We start from the raw sequence: 22,831 nt of genomic DNA on the forward strand, positions 1-22,831 counted from the left end.
GCAATAGAGGGGATCATGGAATCCATGTATTTTTTATATCACTTGTCCCCAGTTGGGTCATGGGTGAGCTGGAGCCTACCACAGCTAACTAATAGAAAGAAAAGTAACTTTTTTCACAATATGATTATTAGAATATTGTGGTTTGCAGTGATGAGTTTCCATTGGTGACCGTGATCACGTGACAATATCAATCAAAAATAAGTATTCGTATTATCTAGCTTATAAGACAGACTTATGTGCAGGTGTAGATAATACAGAAAAAGGCATTTGTGCCACTAAAGGCAACATTGAGCTAATACACTTTTCGCGCGTTGCTCCGTGCGTGATACCAGTGACGCCATTGGCTCTCCCGGACAGGGGTGGAGAGTCCTCCCTGGGCTTGTGAGTGCACAAGTAGGGCAGAGCACAGCAGACTACTGAGGGAGCCAGGAGGGAGATTTCACGACTTCAACTCCACTACCAGCGAACCACGCCCCAGGGGAGGGGAGAAGCGGGGTGGCCGCCAGGTGTCCAAACTTCCGCCATGGAAGCAGGAAAGAGTGAGTGAAGGAGGAGGGTTTTTTTGCAGTTTCCGTGCAGCGATGAAGTCCGGGAAGAGTGTCTGCGTTCTCAACGTCGGGGGGACCCGCTACGCCTTCACCCGCGACGTGATCCGTAATTTCCCACTCCGGCGCGTCAGCCGCCTCCATGCGTGCGCCACGGAGAAGGAAGTCCTGGAGCTTTGCGACGACTACGACCGGGACCGTAACGAGTTCTTCTTCGACCGCCACGCTCAGGCGTTCGTCTTCATCATGCTCTACGTGCGCTCCGGAAAACTCCGCTTGCTACCCGGCGTGTGCGAGATCTCCTTCTACTCCGAGATGCTCTATTGGGGGCTGGAGAGCGCGCACTTGGACTCCTGCTGCCAAAAGCGCCTGGACGACCGGCTCTCCGAGATCGGGCTGGACGGGCTCTCCGAAGAGGATGCAGGAGGGGGGTCTGAGGAGGAAACCCAAAGTGCGGTCGATCCAGGGCAGCCGCTCACCCGGCGAGCCAGGTGGTTGGAGAGGACGCGAAGGGCTTTCGAGGAACCCAACTCTTCCATCGGGGCGCAGCTGCTGGCTTCGGTGTCCGTCATCTTTGTCATCGTGTCCATGGTCATGCTGTGTGCCAGTACTCTCCCGGACTGGGACACTGCCAAAAGGAACACCGTGGAGGAGCACAGGTAAGTGCAAATGCTCATTATATTTGCACAAATTGGAAGTCCACCTGCACACATCAAATGAGATCCAATACATAAAATCAGCCTTTGTAAAGATAATGTTATTTTTGATGAAATTAACAACGTATCAGTGTGGTTGTATTGTTCAGGCTATTATATTTGCTATATACCCTAAGTCCAATTGCACACATCCAATGAGACTCTGCACTACACAAAAAAATCAGCCTTTGCAAAGACAATAATTTTAGACAATACTTTTGACCAAAGTAACTTGTTCATTATTGTAGTTGGATTTTGCATCTGTTTTGCATTATACTGACAGCTGTTTCCAATTGTTTGCCCTTGTTGAATAACGCACATCACTCAAGGGGTGAGTAATTTATTCAAGGGGGCACTACTCTACCTGAATGATTGCTTGTAGTACACTGTAAAGAGAGGATTTCATAGATTGTGCAAGTGTACCTAATGTTGTGACATCATCATAAGGTTTAGCTGCATTAAACATCACGTGCTCACACTTGTGCAATTTGACATATCCGAAAAGGAGCAGGAGGAAGCAGAGCTTATTTAATATACCCCTACATGTCTTGTTTTGCGGTGCACAGTCACAAGCCTGGGTAAACGTGGCATTCATTCCAAAATTGCAATATAAATACATGAATAAAGACAATACCTCTCAGGTCAATAAACGCAATGATAACGTGACAAGGCCAGCTGATTCATTTTGATTCACATCTTAGACAATCAAGTCAATCAATAGGAAATCCATACTGCATTATCAGACGGTTTAATAAAGGCGCAGATGGCCTCTCCTCCTGATTGTGATTGTACATGTGTGCAGTGACATCACTTGAGGAACGTGCTGGGGGGGAAAAAGATCACATTTTGTATTTGTCGATTTCCTGGTGTCCCCATGCTGCTTTCTTCCTTATATGGTGATGCTCAGGCTGGCTATCGTTATTGTTTGCATGTGAACAGGTCAACGTCACAACTCGGAGTTTATACTTTGCTCGGGAAGGATTTTGATTCTGTTGATTGTGTGTTTTTTTTTTGTCAGGCTGCTTATGCAACGCAGGCACCGCCTCCCTCTAAGTCACTTTTGATTGCCTTTCGTCGTGCTAATCAATAGAGTCATCACTCTCTCCGCCCTTTCACCACAAATACCACTGTGCAATTCTCATGTCCGTCATCCACGTTGGATGCCTATCTTCCTTCCTTGTTTCGCATAATTAGCAAAATGCATTGTCCAACACTTATTGCATATTATGGGTCATGGCTCATTTCCTGTTTACAGCCTGCTTGTGTCTCCTCTGTAGGATAGTCGAGGCAGTTTGCATTGGCTGGTTCACGGCCGAGTGCACGATGCGCTTCCTGGTGGCAAGGGACAAGTGGGACTTCCTCTGCCGACCGCTCAACATCATTGACGTGATCGCCATCACCCCTTACTACGTCACCATGGCGCTGGCCCGGGCGGGGATGCCGGGCGCCGGGCTCGGGGTGGCGGGCGTCATCCTGCGCGTGCTTCGGATGATGCGAGTCTTTTGGCTCATGAAGCTGGCCCGCCACTTCCTGGGCCTGCAGACGCTGGGGCTGACGCTGCGGCGCTGCTACCGGGAGATGGTGATGCTGATGGTGTTTGTCTGCGTTGCCATGGCAATATACAGCGCCCTGGCACAGCTCCTTGAGCACGGCTTGGATTTGGGCTCGCAGAACCAAGATTACGCCAGCATCCCGGCCGCCGCCTGGTGGGTCATCATCTCCATGACAACTGTGGGTTATGGGGACGTCTACCCTGTGACCGTCGGAGGGCGGGTTCTCGGGGGGATGTGCGTGGTGAGCGGCATCGTCCTGCTTGCCCTGCCCATTACGTTCATCTACCACAGTTTTGTACAGTGCTACCATGAACTCAGACTCCGCTCGGCCAGATGCGCTCGCAGCATCTCGATGGAAATCCTTCAGTGAGCATTTTATTCACTTTTGGGACAATGGCCATGCTCTTTTCCTCCTTTCTCATCTGGCATTTTTAACACCATTTGAACAGAGAAATGAGAAACACACAGGCGGTGTCAGTCTCGTTTCCCCTGTGGACTTTGTTTGCACTGCATCTCCCTGTGTTTGCCCGGCCTTCAGCTTCTCAGTTTTTTCCAGGCTGAGCGTGACCTAGATGTGCTCCGTACATGTGAACGAGGTGCACAAGTGCAATGACAGAGGAGGTCGCTGTGTGTGTATGTGTGTAGAGAGAAGGCTTAAAGGAAAACTGCACTTTCTTTTATTTTGCTCATCATCCATAATGCTAGAGACATGAACAAATATGTCTTTCTCTTTTCTGTGCGTTCAAAACAAAAATGCCTCCTCGAAAAAATCAGACATCACAAATCGTCTCCTGCCGTATCCCTGTGCACTGTAGACTCCATTCTTGTGTATGTGACGAAGACGCTCTCATCGACTTCCATGACGGAGTGCCGCGGCCATCTTCTGTGAGTGTTCCACAGGGGAACATACACAAGAATGCAGAGGCGACAGTGCGCAGGGATACGGCGGGAGACCAATATAACGCAGAGCGATTTGTGAGGTCTCATTTTAGTAGACATTTTTGTGATGCAAATGTATTACTCTTTTGAACGCATATTGTTTTGAGAAGCCAAACTCCTTATTTGTGAAACCCCAGCCACTACCTGGAACTACGTTCTTCATCACCAAACTCCGACCAGAACTGGACTTAGGAGACCAAGTGGGGGGTGAGTCGCTGTTGATGGACTACACTGCTGATGAGGATGTCATACAACTTCATGTAAAAAAATCAGTCAAAAAAAGTCGGGATAATTAAATACCGAGGTAGAGCTTCAAGGTGGCGGACATAAACAACAAGCAGAGGGAGTGCAAAGTTGAAGGATTAAATGGATGTCGAATGAGCACAAAGAATAAATAGGAATGTGTGTGTTCACTCTCCATTTTGTATTTAAGCATCTCCAAGGCAACCTCATTCAATGGTATGCCAATCACAAATAGGCCACGGCCACACATGAACACGCACACACACACACACACACACACATACACACTTTATTATCCTGTTATTGGGGGGGAGAATAGGACATGGCTGCACCACTTAAACATGGCAAAAAAGAGCACACAAATGAACAGTGGAGGCTGTCAACGGCAAAGGTTATGACATTCCATGAATCACGTTTGCGGCTTAATGAAGATGAAGTGATCGGTGGAAGAGAGACATGATCCAAACAAACAAGTTGACACCTCTCCCACACAACAGTCTCTCTTCTTCTTCTTCCACCTTCTGCCCTCCTCTTGATCAGACATATTTATGTGTACATACAGTGGTGTGAAAAAGTGTTTGCCCTCTTCTTGATTTCTTATTTTTTTGCATGTTTGTCACACTTCAGTGTTTCAGATCAAACACATTTTAACATTAGTCAATAACAACACAACTCAACACAAAATGCAGTTTTTCAGTGAATGTTTTTATTATAAAGGAATACCCAAACCTACATGGCCATGTGTGGAAAAAGTAACTGCTACCCTGTTAAAACATAACTGAGATTGAAATCTATCAGTCTGGAAAAGGTTATAACGCCATTTCTAAAGCTTTGGGACTCCATTGAACCACAGTGAGAGCCACTATGCACTATCCACAAATGGCCGGCCAACCAAAATTACCCTAATAGCGCAGCGACGACTCATCCAAGAGGTCACAAAAGACCCCACAACAACATCCAGAGAACTGCAGGCCTCACTGACCTCAGTTAAGGTCAGTGTTAATGACTCCACCATAAGAAAGACAGTGGGCAAAAACGGCTTGCATAGCAGAGTTCCAAGATGAAAACCACTGCTGAACAAAAAGAACATTAAGGCTCACCTCAATTTTGCCAGAGAACATCTTGATGATCCCCAAGACCTTTGGGAAAATACACTTTGGTCTGATGAGACAAAAGCTGAGCTTTTTTTGGAAGGTGTGTGTCCTATTACATCTGGTGTAAAAGTAACGCCATCATACTAACAGTAAAATATGGTGGTGGTAGCGTGATGATCAGGGATGTTTTGCTGCTTCAGAACTTGGAAGACTTGCTATGATAAATGGAACCTTGAATTCTGCTGTCTACCAAAAAATCCTGAAGGAGAATGTCCAGCCATTTGTTCGTGACCTCAAGCTGAAACCAAATTGGGTTCTGCAGCAGGACAATGATCCAAAACACACCAGCAAGTCCACCTCTGAATGGCTGAAGAAAAACAAAATGAAGACTTTGGAGTGGCCTAGTCAAAGTCCTGACCTGAATCCTATTGAGATGCTGTGGCATGACCTTAAAAAGGCGGTTCATGCTCAAAAGCCTTCCAATGTGGCTGAATTACAACAATTCTGCGAAGATGAGTGGGCCAAAATTCCTCCGCAGCGCTGTAAGAGACTCATTGCAAGTTATCACAAACACTTGATTGCAGTTGTTGCTGCTAAGGGTGGCCCAACCAGTTGTTAGATTTTGGGGGCAATCACTTTTTCACACAGGGCAATGTAGGTTTGGATTTTTTTTCTCCCTTAATAAAAAAATAGTTTCATTTAAAAACTGCATTTTGTGTTCAGTTGTGTTGCCATTGACTCATTGTTTGATTTTCTGAAACATTGAAATGTGACAGAAATCAGGAAGGGGGCAAACACTTTTTCACACCACTGCGCATATACAGTATATATATACAGTCAAACCTGTCTTAGCGGCCACCTTTATAGAACAGCCACCTGCCTATAGCAGCCACTGAAAAATCCCCCGTAGCAAATTTACATGTTATAGACCCTGTGTATAGCAGTCACCTGTCCAACGCGGCCAGCGGCCACCCATTTTGTCTCCCTTGGTCAATATCTGACTGCATATATGCATATATATATTACCAACTCAAGTAGAAGCTTCATGCACGAAAAAGTTTTGTTTTTCAATCAATGAAGCCGTCGTGTGTAGACTTTAATTACTGATTCCTAGCTCAGTCACAATCATTCACAAGATCCACACAAACTGTCAGTTGTTCCACATAAAAAAGCCGTCTTCTTTTGAGCTTGCTATTTCCTGGTCAAACATGTAACTTTAAGAGCATTTGCACCAAAACATTACCGCAAAGTAGACTGGGAACAGGACGTGCTCCCACCGACGCTACAATAAAAAAAACATACGCTAGCATGCATGCGGCAGCGGGAGCAAAACTCAGTTCGGTTGTAACCAGTCCTGTTTTGAGTGTTTTCTAATTGTTGCCACTGAAGTGCACCTGTTGTTAATTCCATGAACACCAATACAGCTGAAATTTATCAACGAGGCCCTCAGCTGCTTAACCAACGAGAAAATTATCAGACAGGTTTAATTCAATTCATGCCAGGCCCAATAAAAAAAGTGTTCCTTTAATTTTTGTGAGCAGTGTGTGTATATATATATATATATATATATATATATATATATATATATATGTATATATATATTTGTGTGTGCATGTATATATGTGTATATATACTGTATATGTATATATATATATGTACATGTATATATCTGTGTGTGTGCGTGTGTTTCCATTTGTTATGTAAATTTTTCATCAAGCAGATGAATGTAAGACTTGTAGCGTTGCCACGTCGATATCCTTAGTGTGCCTTCAGTGTGCTTTTTAAGTAGCATAAACGCCACACAAGTGGAATATAATCAGTATTTTGTCACCGCTAATAGCTCCTAGAGCAGGGGTCACCAACACAGTTCCCGCGGACACCAGGTAGCCCCCCACGACAACGAGGCGCCCTCAGGCCTGCTTTTCATTCAGGTTTTCAGTTAATAATGTCAGAACACTACAAAGAAATGTATTCTGAAACATAAAATGCAAGTTGTGAATACCAGCATTTTGTGAATGTTTTGGTAAAACAAGCATATTTGATTTGTTTGGGTTGAAATAAGGTATGAAAATCATTTCTACAAAAATGAGTAGCTCGTGGCCATTTTCATTTTCTAAAAGTAGCTCTCGCAAGAAAAAATGTTGGTGACCCCTGTCCTAGAGCATCACAATGAAGCCTCTTTAATCTGTAGCCTCGTAAGTGATTATGTATCAAGTGTATATAGGGTTTTATAATAAAGCAATTGCTGATTGTTCAGTTACAAATCCGACATGTGAGTCATTTGATGTCAGTTGACGAATCAATGCTTGCGACAAGAATAAATAGCCATCTGTTTTCCACGCCACATAATTCAGGTTGGCTCACCTAACATATCACAGTACTGACGCAGACGTTTCAGGTGAAACTGAGATTGCCCAAGCACATGTCATGATGTGATAATGACGTGTTTACACTTCAAGGCCTACTCCAAGCAATCAAACACAGCACTTGGAGGCCAGGAACACCTGAGTCTTTTGGCAAGGTTGCCCACCTGATGGTTATTACATTTTTGCAGCCATTTTCTAAGCAAATTTGGAAGTATGTGCTTTGAAAGTTGCCAATGACTGCTGTCCTTGGCGAAGATTAACCTCTACGTGATTGATGTTGCATGGTGATAACCAGACGAATAATAACACACAGGCAAAAAAAGTGTTGTTGTGTGTGATTTGATGAATGTAATTAACTGCAGCCATATTGTGCTAAATGATACTCCTGACATGGTGGTTAGATCTAAAAATATACTTTTTCTCTAAATAGTGTTAGGTCACCAACAATGAAATGTACAGTCGACCGTACAGGCTTTCGTAGTTCAATACTTTTGATTATATGTTTAATGTATGTGAGGGACAACTAACGGCTTGGAAAGCTAATGATGATCAATTTCCTTGCGTTTCAATATAAATACAGTTAATCTGAGTTTTTTAAAACACGTTCAGGCTTGTTATTACTGCATTGATTCAATGGTCTCTCGGACCACCAATGAAAAGGCACGGCGGTGTCAGATGACCATGACAAACCATTTTTACCTGGCTAAGATTAGGACACACAGGACTAAATAACACACTTTTCAAAATAAACAAGTCAGAAACTGCTACGTGTGAGATATGTGATGTGAAAGAGTCGGTCGAACATGCAATATTCCAATGTCAGCAATACAGGTTAGAGAGATTGAGACTAAAGGCGAGGATTGTGGAAGCATGTCAGGAATGGAGTTTGGGAGGTGTTTTAGGCTGGGGAGAGACTCATAATACAGTAGGTGGCGGCATACACCTCTAAGATATGGTTGTAGTCCGCCAATAAACGAAGACGAAGAAGAAGAAGGAGGTGCTGCTCAGACGTCACTTTCCCTCGACGCTCGAAACGAGGAGACCTTTTTCCGGTTGGATTACGACGCACGGCCGCTCGCCCTTTCGCCAAAAAACAAAAAATGTATTACAAATTTAGCGGTATCACACAGAAGCTGACTGGTTCTTCTCCGGCGACTGCCTACACGCCTCAGGTGAGTTTTAAAGACGCCGGGTGGCTTAAAGATGGTCACGGTCGACGATGACCTTCATGTCGCCGTGCAGCTTTACGACCCTGCGTTGTTAAAATGCAGCTTCCACAAACAATCAATGCGTTTTAAGAGCCTGCTGAGCTCTGTTTTTCTTTTTAATGCTTATTTGCATTGAGTTTATATGGCAATATGAAGTAGCCTAACTTGCATAAGCTTTATTGTACTTTTGTGATATTCAAGCTATCCCATCTATCACACGTTGTAAAGAAGCCAGATGTGGTCATACTGTATACAGCATGCAATTACACCATTAACACAATGTGAGCTGTTGTCTTTCTTAATTTTCAGTCTTTCCATAATAACAAAAGCTGCGATTTTGTCCTTTGTGTGATTCTGCAACCTGTTTTCAGATATCAGTATTTCCCAGATGTGTCCTTGTCAGAGGTGACCTTTATTGACCCTAAGGAGCAGAGCATAGTTAGTCATTTGGGGGCATAAGGGGAGCCCAGTCATTGAGGCCCTCCACATCCTTGTACTGCACTTGACAAAAGTTTTTTTTTTTTTTATTAAAATGTTTACAAAAGGTGAGTGCAGTCGTCTCTCGCAATGTTGCGCTTCCATTATTGCTCCTTCGCTATATCGCATTTTTTCCGAAATCAGTAAATGATCACTGTTTTGTGGTAGACTACGATCTATAATTAGTCAAAACTAGGGCTGTTAAAAATAGCACGTTAACGGCGGTAAATACCATATTTCCTATGCGTAATTAACGCATACGCATCATGGCAAGCCATGGCTCTGTTATGACGACGGCACAGTGTAGCTCCCCACAGAGTCATACAGTGTCTGACGCTCCTTTATAACTTCATTCTGACCTGAACACATCAACAGCAGTGCAATTCCAACACCATATATGTATCTCCAACTTCAAACAAACATGTCTCTAGTCCATTCTTCATTGCAACGACACGTCGTCATTGTCACGAGACAGTGAGATGCGTTCACGGACACTACGAACATCACAACAACGTCTGTATTATGCGTGTATGGCGGTCTAAATAAACAGAAATGCAAAGAAAACCAGTTAAGTGGATATTCTTATCACTTTGTAACTCTTAATGCGGAAGAACAATTTGCTGCATTTATATATGCTCGGAGATCCCAATTCAACTTAAATGATGTGATATCTTTGAACGCAACTCCTCATTGCTCATAATAACAGTTCAGACTCTTAACTTGATACATACAAATATATTTATATACATACAAATGTATATAATCCTGCCCTGTCATTTACCTTTCTTTCAATAAAATGCAGTAAAAATGGGCATATTTCAGACATGGTTTAATTTCTTTTGAACATGCATATAAGTTACATTGGAACATTCACAGTTGTACATGTCCAAAAGGACTAGAAAGAAGCAAATCTTATTTTAATCCTATCCCCCATCCGTTTAACATCAGTTCCAATGCATTTGTTCACGTCCTAAATTCTGAATGTACTCTTTTACTTTTAAATACATACGAAAATAAGGTAGTATCCATCCATCCATCTTCCGCTTATCCGAGGTCGGGTCGCGGGGACAGCAGCCTAAGCGGGGAAGCCCAGACTTCCCTCTCCCCAGCTGCTTCGTCCAGTTCCTCCCGACGGATCCCGAGGCGTTCCCAACGTGTCTCTCCAACATATCCTGGGTCTTCCCCGAGGCCTCCTACTGGTTGGACATGCCCTGAACACCTCCCCTGGGAGGCATCCGGGGGGCATCCTGACCAGATGCCCAAGCTATCTCATCTGGCTCCTCTCCATGTGGAGGAGCAGTGGTTCTACTCCGAGATTCTAGCTTGCTAGGTAGCGTCCGTCTGGAGTCCCTGGAGCATAAGAGTTGGGAAAACCCGTGTGAACAATGAAGTGACTATGGGGTGGTATTTTATGTCTGCATGGCTCTAATAATGTTAAAAAACATATTTGGAAAGTAATACACAGGCTTTCTTTGCAAAAATATTAAATTTATTAACACTGAAAAAAAAAATCGCTGAAATTCATTTACTGCTGTCGGGTATAGAATCAATTAACCACTATAAACGAGGGACGACTGTACTGTATGTAATTTGGGCCACTTTTTTCCTGCTTTTGAAATCTGTCAACTAAATTTGCTAGTTACTTAGCCATATTTACATCCAGTACCCCAAAGCGAATTTAAATATTCATGTTTATCATCTACTAACAAGTGTGAATATGAGAAAATGCTCAAATTTTTGAGCTAGATAAAGTCCCAAAAATTCTCCTGGGGGATAATTATTACCTAACAAGTGAATCATCTCAACGCATTTACTGCAATTGATAAGAACATTAAGCATAATTTAATATACTGTAGTTTAATGCTTTAATGCTCACATCTTTTGTGATAAAAAGCATCATTCTCAGCTTCATCTCTAGAACTACACAATTCTCCGCAGCTGACACTGACAGTAGCGGTGCAACTGTCAAGAGCATCAGCGGCTGTGTCTCTACGTTTTTTGTGACTGTGAAAGAGGTTGAACTGTTTTCCTCTTGCGTTCTCTTCTCCGCTCCACTCCGCTTCATTCTTTTCCAAACCACACCAACAACTTTGTTTTCCTACCGTCTTCCCAAATCAATCTACACACTGAGAAGGGATGGGGGAGTGGTCGAAACAATCATGATAGATTATGCATTTTGATGTACAGTAATTTAAGTGGAAGGAAAAAAAAAGTTTTTATGAGATGTTGGGGTGGGATGGGGTGCTGGAGGCTAACATTAGGTAAACACGGGCAATGAACTAATGGTAAGTCCACCCCTGCTTAGGAGTTCAGGGTATGATTTATGTACATTCAACAAAAATATTAACTCAACACTTTTGTTTTTGCTCACAATAAAAGGCCACTCTGAAATGTGCAGTTTTATCACACAGCACAATGCCACAGATGTGGCAAGATTTGAGGGAGCGTGCAATTGGCATGCTGACAGCAGGAATGTCACCCAGAGCTGTTGCTCGTGTATTGAATGTTCATTTCTCTACCATAAGCTGTCTCCAAAGGCGTTGCAGAGAATTTGGCAGTACATCCAACCAGCCTCACAACCGCAGACCACGTGTAACCACGCCAGCCCAGGACCTCCACACCCAGCGTGTTCACCTCCAAGATCGTCTGAGACCAGCCACTCCGACAGCTGCTGAAACAATCGCTTTGCATAACCAAAGAATTTCTGCACAAACTGTCAGAAACCGTCTGAGGGAAGCTCATCTGCATGCTCGTCGTCCTCACCGGGGTCTCGACCTGACTCCAGTTCGTCGTCGTAACCGATTTGAGTGGGCAAATGCTCACATTCGATGGCGTCTGGCATGTTGGAGACAACAAGTTGAAGGTGTTTTCTTCACGGATGAATCTCGGTTTACACTGTTCAGGGCAGATGGCAGACAGCATGTGTCGTGCGTCATGTGCCCATTGTTGCGCCATACATCCAAGAACATCACCTCATGCTGCAGCAGGATAATGCACGGCCCCATGTTGCAAGGATCTGTACACAATTCTTGGAAGCTGTCCCAGTTCTTGCATGGCCAGCATACTCACCGGACATGTCACCCATTGAGCATGTTTGGGATGCTCTGGATCGGCGTATACGACAGCGTGTACCAGTTCCCACCAATATCCAGCAACTTCAACGGCCATTGAAGAGGAGTGGACCAACATTCCACAGGCCACGATCCACAACCTGATCAACTCTATGCCAAGGAGACGTGTAGCACTGCATGAGGCAAATGGTGGTCACACCAGATACCGACTGGTTTTCTGAGTCCCTAGACCCCACCCCAATAAAACAAAACTGCACATTTCAGATTGGCCTTTTATTGTGGGCAGTCTAAGGCACACCTGTGCACTAATCAGCATCTTGATATGGCACACCTGTGCACTAATCATGGAGTCTAATCAGCATCTTGATTATCTTAGCAAAGGAGAAGTGCTCACTATGACAGATTTAGACAGATTTGTCAACAATATTTGAGCGAAATGGTGATATTGTGGATGTGGAAAAAGTTTTAGTTTGAGTTCATCTCATAAAAAATGGGAGCAAAAACAAAAGTATTGCGTTTATATTTTTGTTGAGTGTACTTAAGTGTTTACCTTTAATATTTCACCATACTGTTTACCTTGCCTTGGTTTGCATCCTCGTTTTTTTTCAGCACAACCTCTCTGTACAGTTATAAGATACATAGTGTATTTGTAAAATTCTTTTGGACTTAAGCCACCCTGCACTTGAAAAGGCTGAGAAGCTCATAGAGGACGGCCTTTCAACTCAACTCCAGTAGATTTTCTTGTGTTTTCTTTCACACTTCAACTATTTACAGGAGTTTGTCGTGTTAGGTTAACCTTTGAATCAAAGAGGAATAGCATCAAATTACTACTCAGACGAAACACAGTTGTATCTTGGAAGCACCAATAGTTGTTAACGTACCAGTGGTCTCTCTGGTCTTCTCTCATTAAAGTCATTTTGGTAGTGGCGTCTTTTTGTTGTCCACTAACCACTGTAAACCACTGTTTACTCTTTGAACAACCACCTAGCGTCATATAATGCAAGTCATAGGTATGTCACATAGGTATCAAATAAGTCAATTTTGCATCATAATCATATCCGGAATTTGAAAGACGTGCATTTTTAGCATCATAATTGGCATAAGAGTTCTCATACTCTTTGATGAATACAAGTACAGTAAGGTGATGCTTATCTATGACAATATAAGACAAATTTGACCGAACAGTATTGACTAATTGGGCCTAAAATCATCCAAAAAAGTAAAACCAGAGTAGGGAATTATTTAGATTTTATTTTTTACAGAAAAACTGTCAATGTAATGTGACAAATGTGTAATGAACCCTTCTTCTAACTTTGAATTTTTCCACCAATAGAAGGTGGTGTCATGTTTCATTGCCTGTTTACGTTTGCTTTCAAAGAGGTGCCTTCCAGCACCAATAGCACATACGGGTAAATGTGACGACACAATTACAAAATCATGTTGAACATTATTGATCATAACTCTGGTTTTACTTGGCCAATTTCCACAATCTAAAGATTTGTACGCAGTTTGAAATCTGCACTTTTGCTTTGAGTTGAAAGGGCGCATCTGTGTGGCTGCATAATCATGCTATGGCACACTTTTGCTGGCATGCGTAGACAACAGATACGAGGTTGTGGACTCAAATGCCTTTCACTCTATAAATATTGTGGTATGAAAAAGTGTGTGATTTCTGTTTTTTTTTTGCATGTTTGTTACCCTTAAATGTTTCAGATCATCATCCATCTTCTATGTCACTTATCCTGACTAGGGTCACGGATATGCTGGAGCCTATCCCAGCTGCCTTTGGTCGAGAGGCGGGGTACACCCTGGACTGGTGGCTAGCCAATGGCAGGGCACATATAGACAAACAAGCATTCCCACTCACATTCATACCTATGGACAATTTAGAGTCTCCAATTAACCTAACATGCATGTTTTTGGAATGTGGGAGGAAACCGGAGTACCCGGAGAAAACCCACACACACACGGGGAGAACATGCAAACTCCACATAGAGATGCCCAACATCTCCTGACTGTGTGGCCAACATGGTAACTAGGCCACCGTGCGGCCCTTCAGATCATCAAACAAATTTAAATATTAGTCCTTAACAACACAACTGAGCACAAAATGCAGTTTTTAAATGAAACATTTTATTATTAACGGAGAAAAAAAATCCAAACCTACATGGTCCTGTGTGAAAAAGTGATTGCCGCCGAAACCTAATAACTGGTTGGGCCACCCTTAGCAGCAACAACTGCAATCAAGCATTTGTGATAACTTGCAATGAGTTTATCACAGCGCTGTGGAGGAATTTTGGCTACTATTTGAACTACTTTTTCCACACAGGGCCATGTAATTTTTTTCTCCCCAAATAAAAAAAAAAAAAGGCATTTAAAAACTGAATTTTGTGTTCAGTTGTTTTGTAATTTACTAACATTTAAATTTGTTTGATCTGAAACATTTAAGTGTGACAAACATGCAAAAAAAAAATCTGGAAGGGGTCAAACACTTTTTCACACAACTGTAGTCCTGCAGTGCTTCCTACAGGACTGCAATCTATTTGTGTTGGTGGTGGTGGGCGGTAGCTTGACAATTGTGTAATTTGCATAATTGGCCATGACCCATGTGCATGCCATTTTTATGGATGCTGTGGGAGAAATGAAAAGTGGGACAAAAACCTAAAAAGCTAAATCAATGTGCTTGGAAATACAGTATATATTAGCTTTCTTCTGTCGCTTCTTGTCTTTTTTTTATGTCACATGACGGAGCCGCCTGTGAGTGCTTTTAGAGTGGGGAGGGGCCCGCAGCAGGACCCCGCTGCACGTTGAGAAGAGCAATAATGTGCTTTTATGTCAGTCTCCAAAAAAGCCCAGGAAAAAAAGGCGCTAGATATGTTTTTGAAAAAGAATATCTGAAGAATACTTGCTAAATTTGTAACACTGATCCCTCCTGCTACTGTAATAGCAAAATTAATATTTTAATCATCTTTTCTCCTCCCAAGTTTAGTCTAAATAGTCCAACAACCCTCGTATATTTTTTCCAGTGCTGTGAGGCGGACAAGGTCATGCAGTGTCCTTTCATACATAACATTGTTTTGACGTAAAAAAAAAACAAAAAAAAAACTAATTTCCAAGGTGTGGCGGCTTTTATTGAGCCGTGGCGTCACAATCCATTACATCGAGTAAACAAACACACAAATCGTGTTTTGAGACCACGACATAATTAGTATAAAGAGCAACACTGTTGATTGACTCTTGAGAAATACTTGGAACGTACCTCATGAACGTGATATCCACTGCCCCGTGGGACAAAAGCGTGCTCCAACCTAATCGCATTGCTTGTGTCACTGTGGTAAAAAGTCACATTTGGAGACCGAAGACCAGAAGCTAGGCGGATCACTCTAGCTAGCAAGCTGCCGCCAGTGGCAGTGTAACTTGAAAACAATGTTAATATATTATATGAATGTACAGTCATGGAAAAAATGATTAGACCATCCTTGTTTCTTCAGTTTCTTGATCCATTTTAAAGCCTGGTACAACTAAAGGTGCATTTGTTTGGACAAATATAATGATGATAACAAATATAGCTCATGAGAGTTTAATGTAATAGCTGATATCTAGCAACTTCCATGGCTTTCTTGATAATAGCCTAAATCACTTACATTCTCACATGAATAGCTATAGCATTGTACTGCTAAAAAATTGTAACTGATGAACTATGTACTTTTGTGCTTATAGTCACGTGGTATTATTGGACTAAATAGGTCAGGTGGTAAAAGGCTCAATGTTTTAAACTCTCACTTTAAGTGCTGTCAGCTATAGCAGTGAAAGCAGTCGTACTGAAGCCATTGTATTAGGAACGAATTGGAAATCAAACAGTGCTTTTGTCAATGATGACGAAAGAATCCAGGACTGTGATGCTGGTTGATACATCATGGCTTATCTTTGCAGTCTTTGGCTACTGTGCACAAGGAGATTGTTGGATAACACAAAAAGTGTTTGCGGTCCAAAATGAGCTGTATGGTCTACCCTTTGTGTTCAAGTCTGTTGAGAAATGGCGTGGCAGAACCATAACAACAAGAGAGATACGCACAGCATTTCACTAAATCTGCCAATGTCAGTTGAGTCTTACGTAATACGTTTGTTCAGTGGCAAGCGGTCTTACCCCCATGTCTGCCCGGAGACTCATTGGCGCTGTTCCTGCACGCATCACAGCTGTGAATGTGCCATATCTTAGCACCTTCATTTTTTTCCCTTGCACGGTACTTATCACCTTTGCAGACAGCTCATGTGACTTTGAGATTATTTCCAGAACGCAGCACACGCTCAGCTCGGAGGTGACAAGAGGCATGTCATAGACTGATGACAGCAGCCCTGTACAGTGCGACCTATGTTGTTATTGCCCTGCATGCATAGCAAAGCACATCCAGCATAAAAAGTAAACCAAAATACCTATTTTTTTCCAAATTCCGTTGTAATTTTTTCCTAAATTCCGTTTTATTTATTTTTAGCTTTTTTTTTTTTTTACTTTTTACACTTATTTTATCACCATAGGTTGTGTGGGCTTTTTGTGTGTGTATGTGTGTCAGTGAATAAAATGACTATTAAATAAATGCAAAAATCCTTACATTTACAACCCCTGGCAGAAATATGGAATCACCAGTCTCGTTGGATGTTCATTCAGTTGTTTAATTTTGTAGAAAAAAAGCAAATCACAGACATGACACAAAACAAAAGTCATTTCAAATGGCAACTTTCTGGATTTAAGAAACGCTAAAAGAAATTAAGAAAAAAAGATAGTGGTCGTCAGTGACAGACCAAGCAGAGGGGGGAAAAAATTATGCAATCACCCTGTAAATTTTAATTTCTAAAACTAACACCTGCATCGGATAAAATCTGCTCGTTAGTCTCTAGTAAAATCTAGACCAAGTACAAACAACATGGGAAGGTTGTTAAAGGCAAGCACACTGGTAGACCAAGGAAGACATCAAAGCATCACGACAGAAAACGTAGAACAATATGTTTTGAAAACAGAAAATGCACAGCAAAACAAATGAGGAAGAAATGGGAGGAAACTTGAGTCAACGTCTGTGACTGAACTGTAAGAAACTACCTGAAGGAAATGGGATTTACATACAGGAAAGCTAAACGACAGCCATCATTAACACCTAAACAGAAAAACCAAGGTTACAATGGGGTGGAATAGCAATCGTGGACTGTGGATGAATGGATGAAAAACATATTCAGTGAGAAATCATGAATCTGCATTGGGCAAGGTGATGATGCTGGAACTTTTGTGTGGTGCTGTTCCAATGAGATTTATAAAAACGACTACTTGAAGAAAACATGCAAATGTCCACAGTCATTGATGACATGGGGCTGCATGTCAGGTAAAGGCACTGGGGAGATGGCTGTTATTGCATCTTAAATAAATGCACAAGTTTACATTGACATTTTGGACACTTTTCTTATCCCATCAATTGAAAGGATGTTTGGGGCTGATGAAATCATTTTTCAAGATGATACTGTAATGCATCTTGCCATAGAGCCTGGGTTACGAACCTGTGGAGTATGCGTACCACGGGTACACAGATTTCCATGGGAGTATGTAAATAAAATTAAAAACAGCTAGACTACTTTAGCGCCGAACACTGAGAGTTACGTTATACTAGGCCTTTGGAGTGAGAGTTTTTCTTCAGTGACAGGATCTATTTTATTGTTTTTGGTTATGATTGTGAGTTTTATTCAAGTGTAATTTCTGCTAAAAGAGACTTGAGTCCCATTTTATTTGTTTTGTTTTGTTTAATGTATCATGTTGTTCAATGTATTTTCTTTAAAAGCTCTTGACATTCCAATTACAATGTTAAATGTTCTTGAGAAATTAAAGTTTATTGCTTTTGATACAACATACTTGTATTATTATGCCATAAAACAGTCAGTACAGGGCACATATAGACAAACCATTTGCACTCACATTCATACCTATGTACTTAGAGTCGCCGATTTATGTACACAGGTTGGTCTTTACAAATCTTGTTTAAGTAAAGTTGATCAATTTTCGATTTACTACAGCTTCTGCTTGGACCTCAACAAGTAGCAAGCAGCAGTTTAACTCGGGTGGAAAAAAACACTCGATGTCCCTCAAGCACTTAATATGTGCTTCCAATAATGCCTCACACCTGCCACTTCCATATTACTGTATCATTCTTTCATTTCATTATTCATTATCATTCACAGTAGAGATGCCATAGTTCACAGTGTGATTGGCATCTGGCTGCCCTGTTCTCACGATACAGCTTTTCTCCAAACAAGAAATCTTGTTACATTTTGAGATCTCTCGACACCCATACCAATTATTAATCATCTTCCATCCCCTCTTTTGTGTTCATATGTCACATTTAATCCTCCACGCTTGTACACCATCTGCTTCCACACACTCTTAACAAGGTCACCTCCCAAGCGACATTCCCCAATCGGGAAGTAGAGGGAGTTTTTAATGGTTTTCTTATTGCACTGTGGAAGGTCAAGTTTTTTTGTTTTGTTTTTGTTTTTATCTTTCTCTTTTTTTGCAGGGCCTGAGGCCAAGTGTACCAACAGAATCCCCTTCCATGATCTTTGCCACACCCACTAAGGTGGTATCAGAGACCGGGGCCATGGCGGAGTACATGGGGTCTAACAAGGTGCCTGACTTCCAGCGGATATTCCAGGTCAGTTCATATTGAGCCCGGTTTTCTATTTTTTCCACTCTTTTTTTAAAATTTATTTTCCCTTCTATGAATCGATCAAAAGCGCCGCATACGGGGCTCACGTTGTGCACAGCGATCAATAACACAAATAGTAATTACACTATCGATGCCTCTGTTTTCTTTTGGCCTTCTAATTTCAACAACTTTCTTTTGTTATCAAGTCAACTTGAAAATTCACACATTTTATGTGGATTTATGTTGCAAAAAGAACATCTGCAAAAGCTTTTCTTCCTCCTCCCCTTCCAGACATCAGATGGCATCCCCGTTCACATGAAGCGTGGCGTTCCTGACAAGCTGCTGTACCGTACCACCATGGCTCTGACAGTCGGAGGCGTTCTCTACTGCCTGGTGGCACTTTATATGGCGGCCCAGCCCAAAAACAAATGACCTGTGCCAAAGCAGGACCAACCTCTCCTCACTTGACACTTTTATCAGCAGCCATGTTCCCACCAAGCGGTCCAGTATGCTCCAAGTCAGCTTCTGGTGGTATGGATCTGAATCACGGTTGCCCACAATGATTTATTCACACGTATATTGCACAACACAGCAGCAACACAACCAATGTTGTAATAGCGCATGATTTTTGCAGCATTTTAAAGCAGAGTTAGACAAAGCTGCTGGATGCTGACCACTCATGACACTTCAAAGCAGCTACTGCCAGAGGTTGCCTACAGCCACAGCTAATTCATGTTTTACCGTACCAACGTGAGCCAAACTGTACTGCTTGGTGGAAATGGTTAAATTTGATGTGCTGACACCCAGCATTTTGCCCCGCCCTCTGTGAAACCTCTTGGGATTCTCAACAATAAGAAATGATCACTGTCACGCCCTAACAACACAACAATGTCGCCTTTTCTATACAAAATGTAATGGATTGAATAAATTTTATGGGAAAACGGGCACAAATTGTCCATTCTTGTTGTTCCTAACACATCATACGTGCATCTTCGCATATAATTGAGTGGTTAAGTATGTGGCGTGTGACTAAAGGGCTGTGCACCTTATGCAGCATAAGAGCATCCTCATGCACTATTTAAGCATGTTGGTTGATGAAATGATGCTGGCAGTAGGTTGTTTATGTCCTCTCTTCTCTCTCTCTCTCTCTCTCTCTGTCACTCACACACACACACACACACACCAGCAAAAACGTGCCCTCGGCCTTGGTGTTGTATTGATCGCGCGGTGTTGTCACAAGGTCACATGATGCAGCTCTGAAACAACATGTGGTCTCTGTTGAATTAATACAGTCTCCTCAGTTAACACTGCATCACAAATGTCACCTCATATTATTACTAATGGTATTTTCTAACAAATCTCAACTCAGCCCTCATAGTTTGTTGTATTTAAGAGGCTTTATTATACTACAGGAGTAATCGGGAGAGTTAGGTGTGTAATCAAATCACTGTCATTGGTAATGCTCTCATGCTTTATTAGTTGCATGAAACCAAAACCTAAATGAATGACGACCAAATTAAAAAACCCAAGGCCCATCAGTTAAAGTGGCAGTCCAATAAAACGAGTCTAGGGCAGGGAGCTGCTAATATGACTCTTTTTAAATAGGATTTTAATATTAACATTGCTCATTGCCAAGCAGATGAATACAGCCTGTAGCTGGCGCCGAGATGAAAATAAGATAAGCCGGAGCATAAAGGTGGCTTTATAGTGAAGATAAACAACATATATCAATGGTAATGAAAAATCAGTTTCATCAGCGCTCTCCATCTTTGTATCCCTGCGTTCGTCAATGGAATAAAGCACAGCCGCCGACGCATCAAATGACATCCGCTGTATTCAAAATGTCGCCTTTTTAACACCGAGGACTTAAATGCAAAGGTCTTTGAGTCCTCTCTCACGGCACATAAACCATATCACAAACACTGCGGCATGGTCTTACAGCCGTGCAGCAAGCGCACGGTAACAAATAAAAGGACACAGGAATAGAACCGTAAGGCGTTAAACATTCTGTAGCTTGGCAGCGACAGTTTCCTGTCGACCAATCAAAAGACAGCAGCGTGACAAATGAGGCCTCGCTTCAAATAACGCCTTGTACAGAGAGGAAGGAACCTGACTTGCTGCTCAGGAAGATGCCAAGCGAGGGTGGAGGAGGGGGGAGGGGTCGCACTTTCCATTTGTCTTCTGTTGAGTCTCACCCATCCTCCCTTTGAGGGGGTGTCTCCTCCTAACAGTTGGAGTGTTGCGGCACTGAGTGGTAAACATGTTGTCCTACAGCTCTCCTGGTGAGTGACTACAAAGGGGGCCATTGTTAGTGAAAGGGGAGACGGGGGAGCACTCACGTGTCCTGTCGTGATGCAAGACGGATGATGATGATGATGATGATGGAGGGTCTCGACTATTCCATTAAGGAAGATGACAATTTTGTCCCCGGGAGATCAAAGAAGTATATTTTGTCAAGGGTAGTACTCTGCAGTAGGAAGTAAACTTGTCAGTGTACAGCTTCTATAGCAGTATAGATTTACTATACGCTAGTTCCCCAACTTACGAACATCCGACTAGCGAACATTCGCGGATACGAACACAAGCCGACTAGTCTATATTTTCATGTATTTTGCCTTGTAAGTCCATATTTATACTGGTACATGCTTGACCAGTAGAGGGCACTGTGACACTGCTAATGGGACCAACAGATACAGGAAGACGGGGGAGGAGAATTGAAGAAAAGCTACATCGTAGCTGTATGATACAACCCGGACAGAGCGTGTGATTAAAGTTTATGAAGAGTTAATAGGCCTGCTTAATTCTACACCACCCACAGAACACTACCTCTTTTAGAAGAGTCTAACGACGACGACCATTTGTCCTTTTTTTCAATAACTCCTGCTCCTCCTCCACCACAACGACGTATGCTCGACCACTCTTCTTCCGAATTATTATATCATTTTTATTATTGTTTTTGTCATTAATTATCCTGGTTTAATATTACTACTGCATCCAAACTCATACAGTATTTACATACATACACATATACTGTATATGTATACACAAACATGTAGTACCTGTATAATTTGTAATATTACCTTTTCCCCGACTTAAGAACAATTCGACTTAAGAACCGTCATCTGGAACCAATTGTGTTCGTAAGTTGGGGACCTAGTGTACCCTGAAAATAACATCATTGTCAAGTGGGTAGCAAGCATGGTGGTGGTAGCGGCGTGATCTAAGACTGCACAAGTGCTGCAGTTCCTGGAGGGGAAACATTAATTCCAACATGTACTGTTGAATGCAGGTGGCCGTTCGTTAAACGGCGTTCCGTGTTATGTCGTTTCATGGTTTTGTACTCACTCCTATAAATTAATCAAAAACTTAATTTTGTTCCGTAAACACGAGACTCGCTTGAGAACTAGTACAGTAATCCCTTGTCTTTTTGCAGCTCCACTCCATCATGGTTTTTCAAAAATATATTAAGTCGTAAATCACGCTGTTTTGTGGTTGAGTCTGAACTATGATTAGTCAAAAATATGCTTATTTAAGACAAATTTTACATATTTTTTATGCCTAAATGAAGCATTTTCAAGCTTAAAAATGGCTAAATGAAGTAAAACTCAAATATAAAGCATTCAGAAGACACATTCAACGATGTTGTGATAATATGTAGCGTTCTACACTGGTCACTAGGTGTCACTAATGTTTCTGTAAGGTTCGGTGAGACGCACAAGCAGACTCGATTGCCCGAATGGGCTTTTATTGCAGGTTTGAATGATCTCACAACAGGCACAATAATCCCGGACAATACTGTACATGCCGAGATGAAATTCAACCCTGAAACCCCAACATACTTACTTCTTGTTGCTCTCCTAAGGAATACATTTACAGCAACACACACAAGTTTATTTATTTATGTCTTAAATTGCTTATTTTCTCTTATTTTGCCTACTATACTGGGTGTAAAGGTGA

The 22,831-nt window shown here is 42.2% G+C and overlaps 2 protein-coding genes across 2 annotated transcripts; both read left to right on the plus strand.

The window, feature by feature from the left end:
- Window positions 1-402: 402 nt before the first annotated feature.
- On the plus strand, window positions 403-8,299 carry kcng3 (potassium voltage-gated channel, subfamily G, member 3). Its single transcript, XM_054766786.1, has 2 exons — window positions 403-1,204; window positions 2,518-8,299. The coding sequence occupies exons 1-2, from the start codon at window positions 582-584 to the stop codon at window positions 3,161-3,163; spliced, it is 1,269 nt and encodes a 422-aa protein (XP_054622761.1). The 5' UTR covers window positions 403-581; the 3' UTR covers window positions 3,164-8,299.
- Window positions 8,300-8,439: 140 nt separating this feature from the next.
- LOC129176594 (cytochrome c oxidase subunit 7A-related protein, mitochondrial) lies at window positions 8,440-19,825 on the plus strand. Its single transcript, XM_054766788.1, has 3 exons — window positions 8,440-8,607; window positions 18,746-18,880; window positions 19,166-19,825. The coding sequence occupies exons 1-3, from the start codon at window positions 8,536-8,538 to the stop codon at window positions 19,304-19,306; spliced, it is 348 nt and encodes a 115-aa protein (XP_054622763.1). The 5' UTR covers window positions 8,440-8,535; the 3' UTR covers window positions 19,307-19,825.
- The last annotated feature ends 3,006 nt before the right edge of the window (window positions 19,826-22,831 follow it).

Source organism: Dunckerocampus dactyliophorus, chromosome 2 (assembly GCF_027744805.1).
Source record: "Dunckerocampus dactyliophorus isolate RoL2022-P2 chromosome 2, RoL_Ddac_1.1, whole genome shotgun sequence".
In the NCBI taxonomy this organism is placed as follows: Eukaryota; Metazoa; Chordata; class Actinopteri; order Syngnathiformes; family Syngnathidae; genus Dunckerocampus; species Dunckerocampus dactyliophorus.

Excerpts from the sequence above, each read along its gene's own strand:
- LOC129176594 (XM_054766788.1), top strand. The coding sequence starts at position 8,536 with ATGTATTACAAATTTAGCGGTATCACACAGAAGCTGACTGGTTCTTCT. Across the intron at positions 8,608-18,745 it reads CGACTGCCTACACGCCTCAG|GGCCTGAGGCCAAGTGTACC; the intron begins GTGAGTTTTAAA and ends CTTTTTTTGCAG. Across the intron at positions 18,881-19,165 it reads ACTTCCAGCGGATATTCCAG|ACATCAGATGGCATCCCCGT; the intron begins GTCAGTTCATAT and ends CTCCCCTTCCAG.
- kcng3 (XM_054766786.1), top strand. The coding sequence starts at position 582 with ATGAAGTCCGGGAAGAGTGTCTGCGTTCTCAACGTCGGGGGGACCCGC. Across the intron at positions 1,205-2,517 it reads AACACCGTGGAGGAGCACAG|GATAGTCGAGGCAGTTTGCA; the intron begins GTAAGTGCAAAT and ends TCTCCTCTGTAG.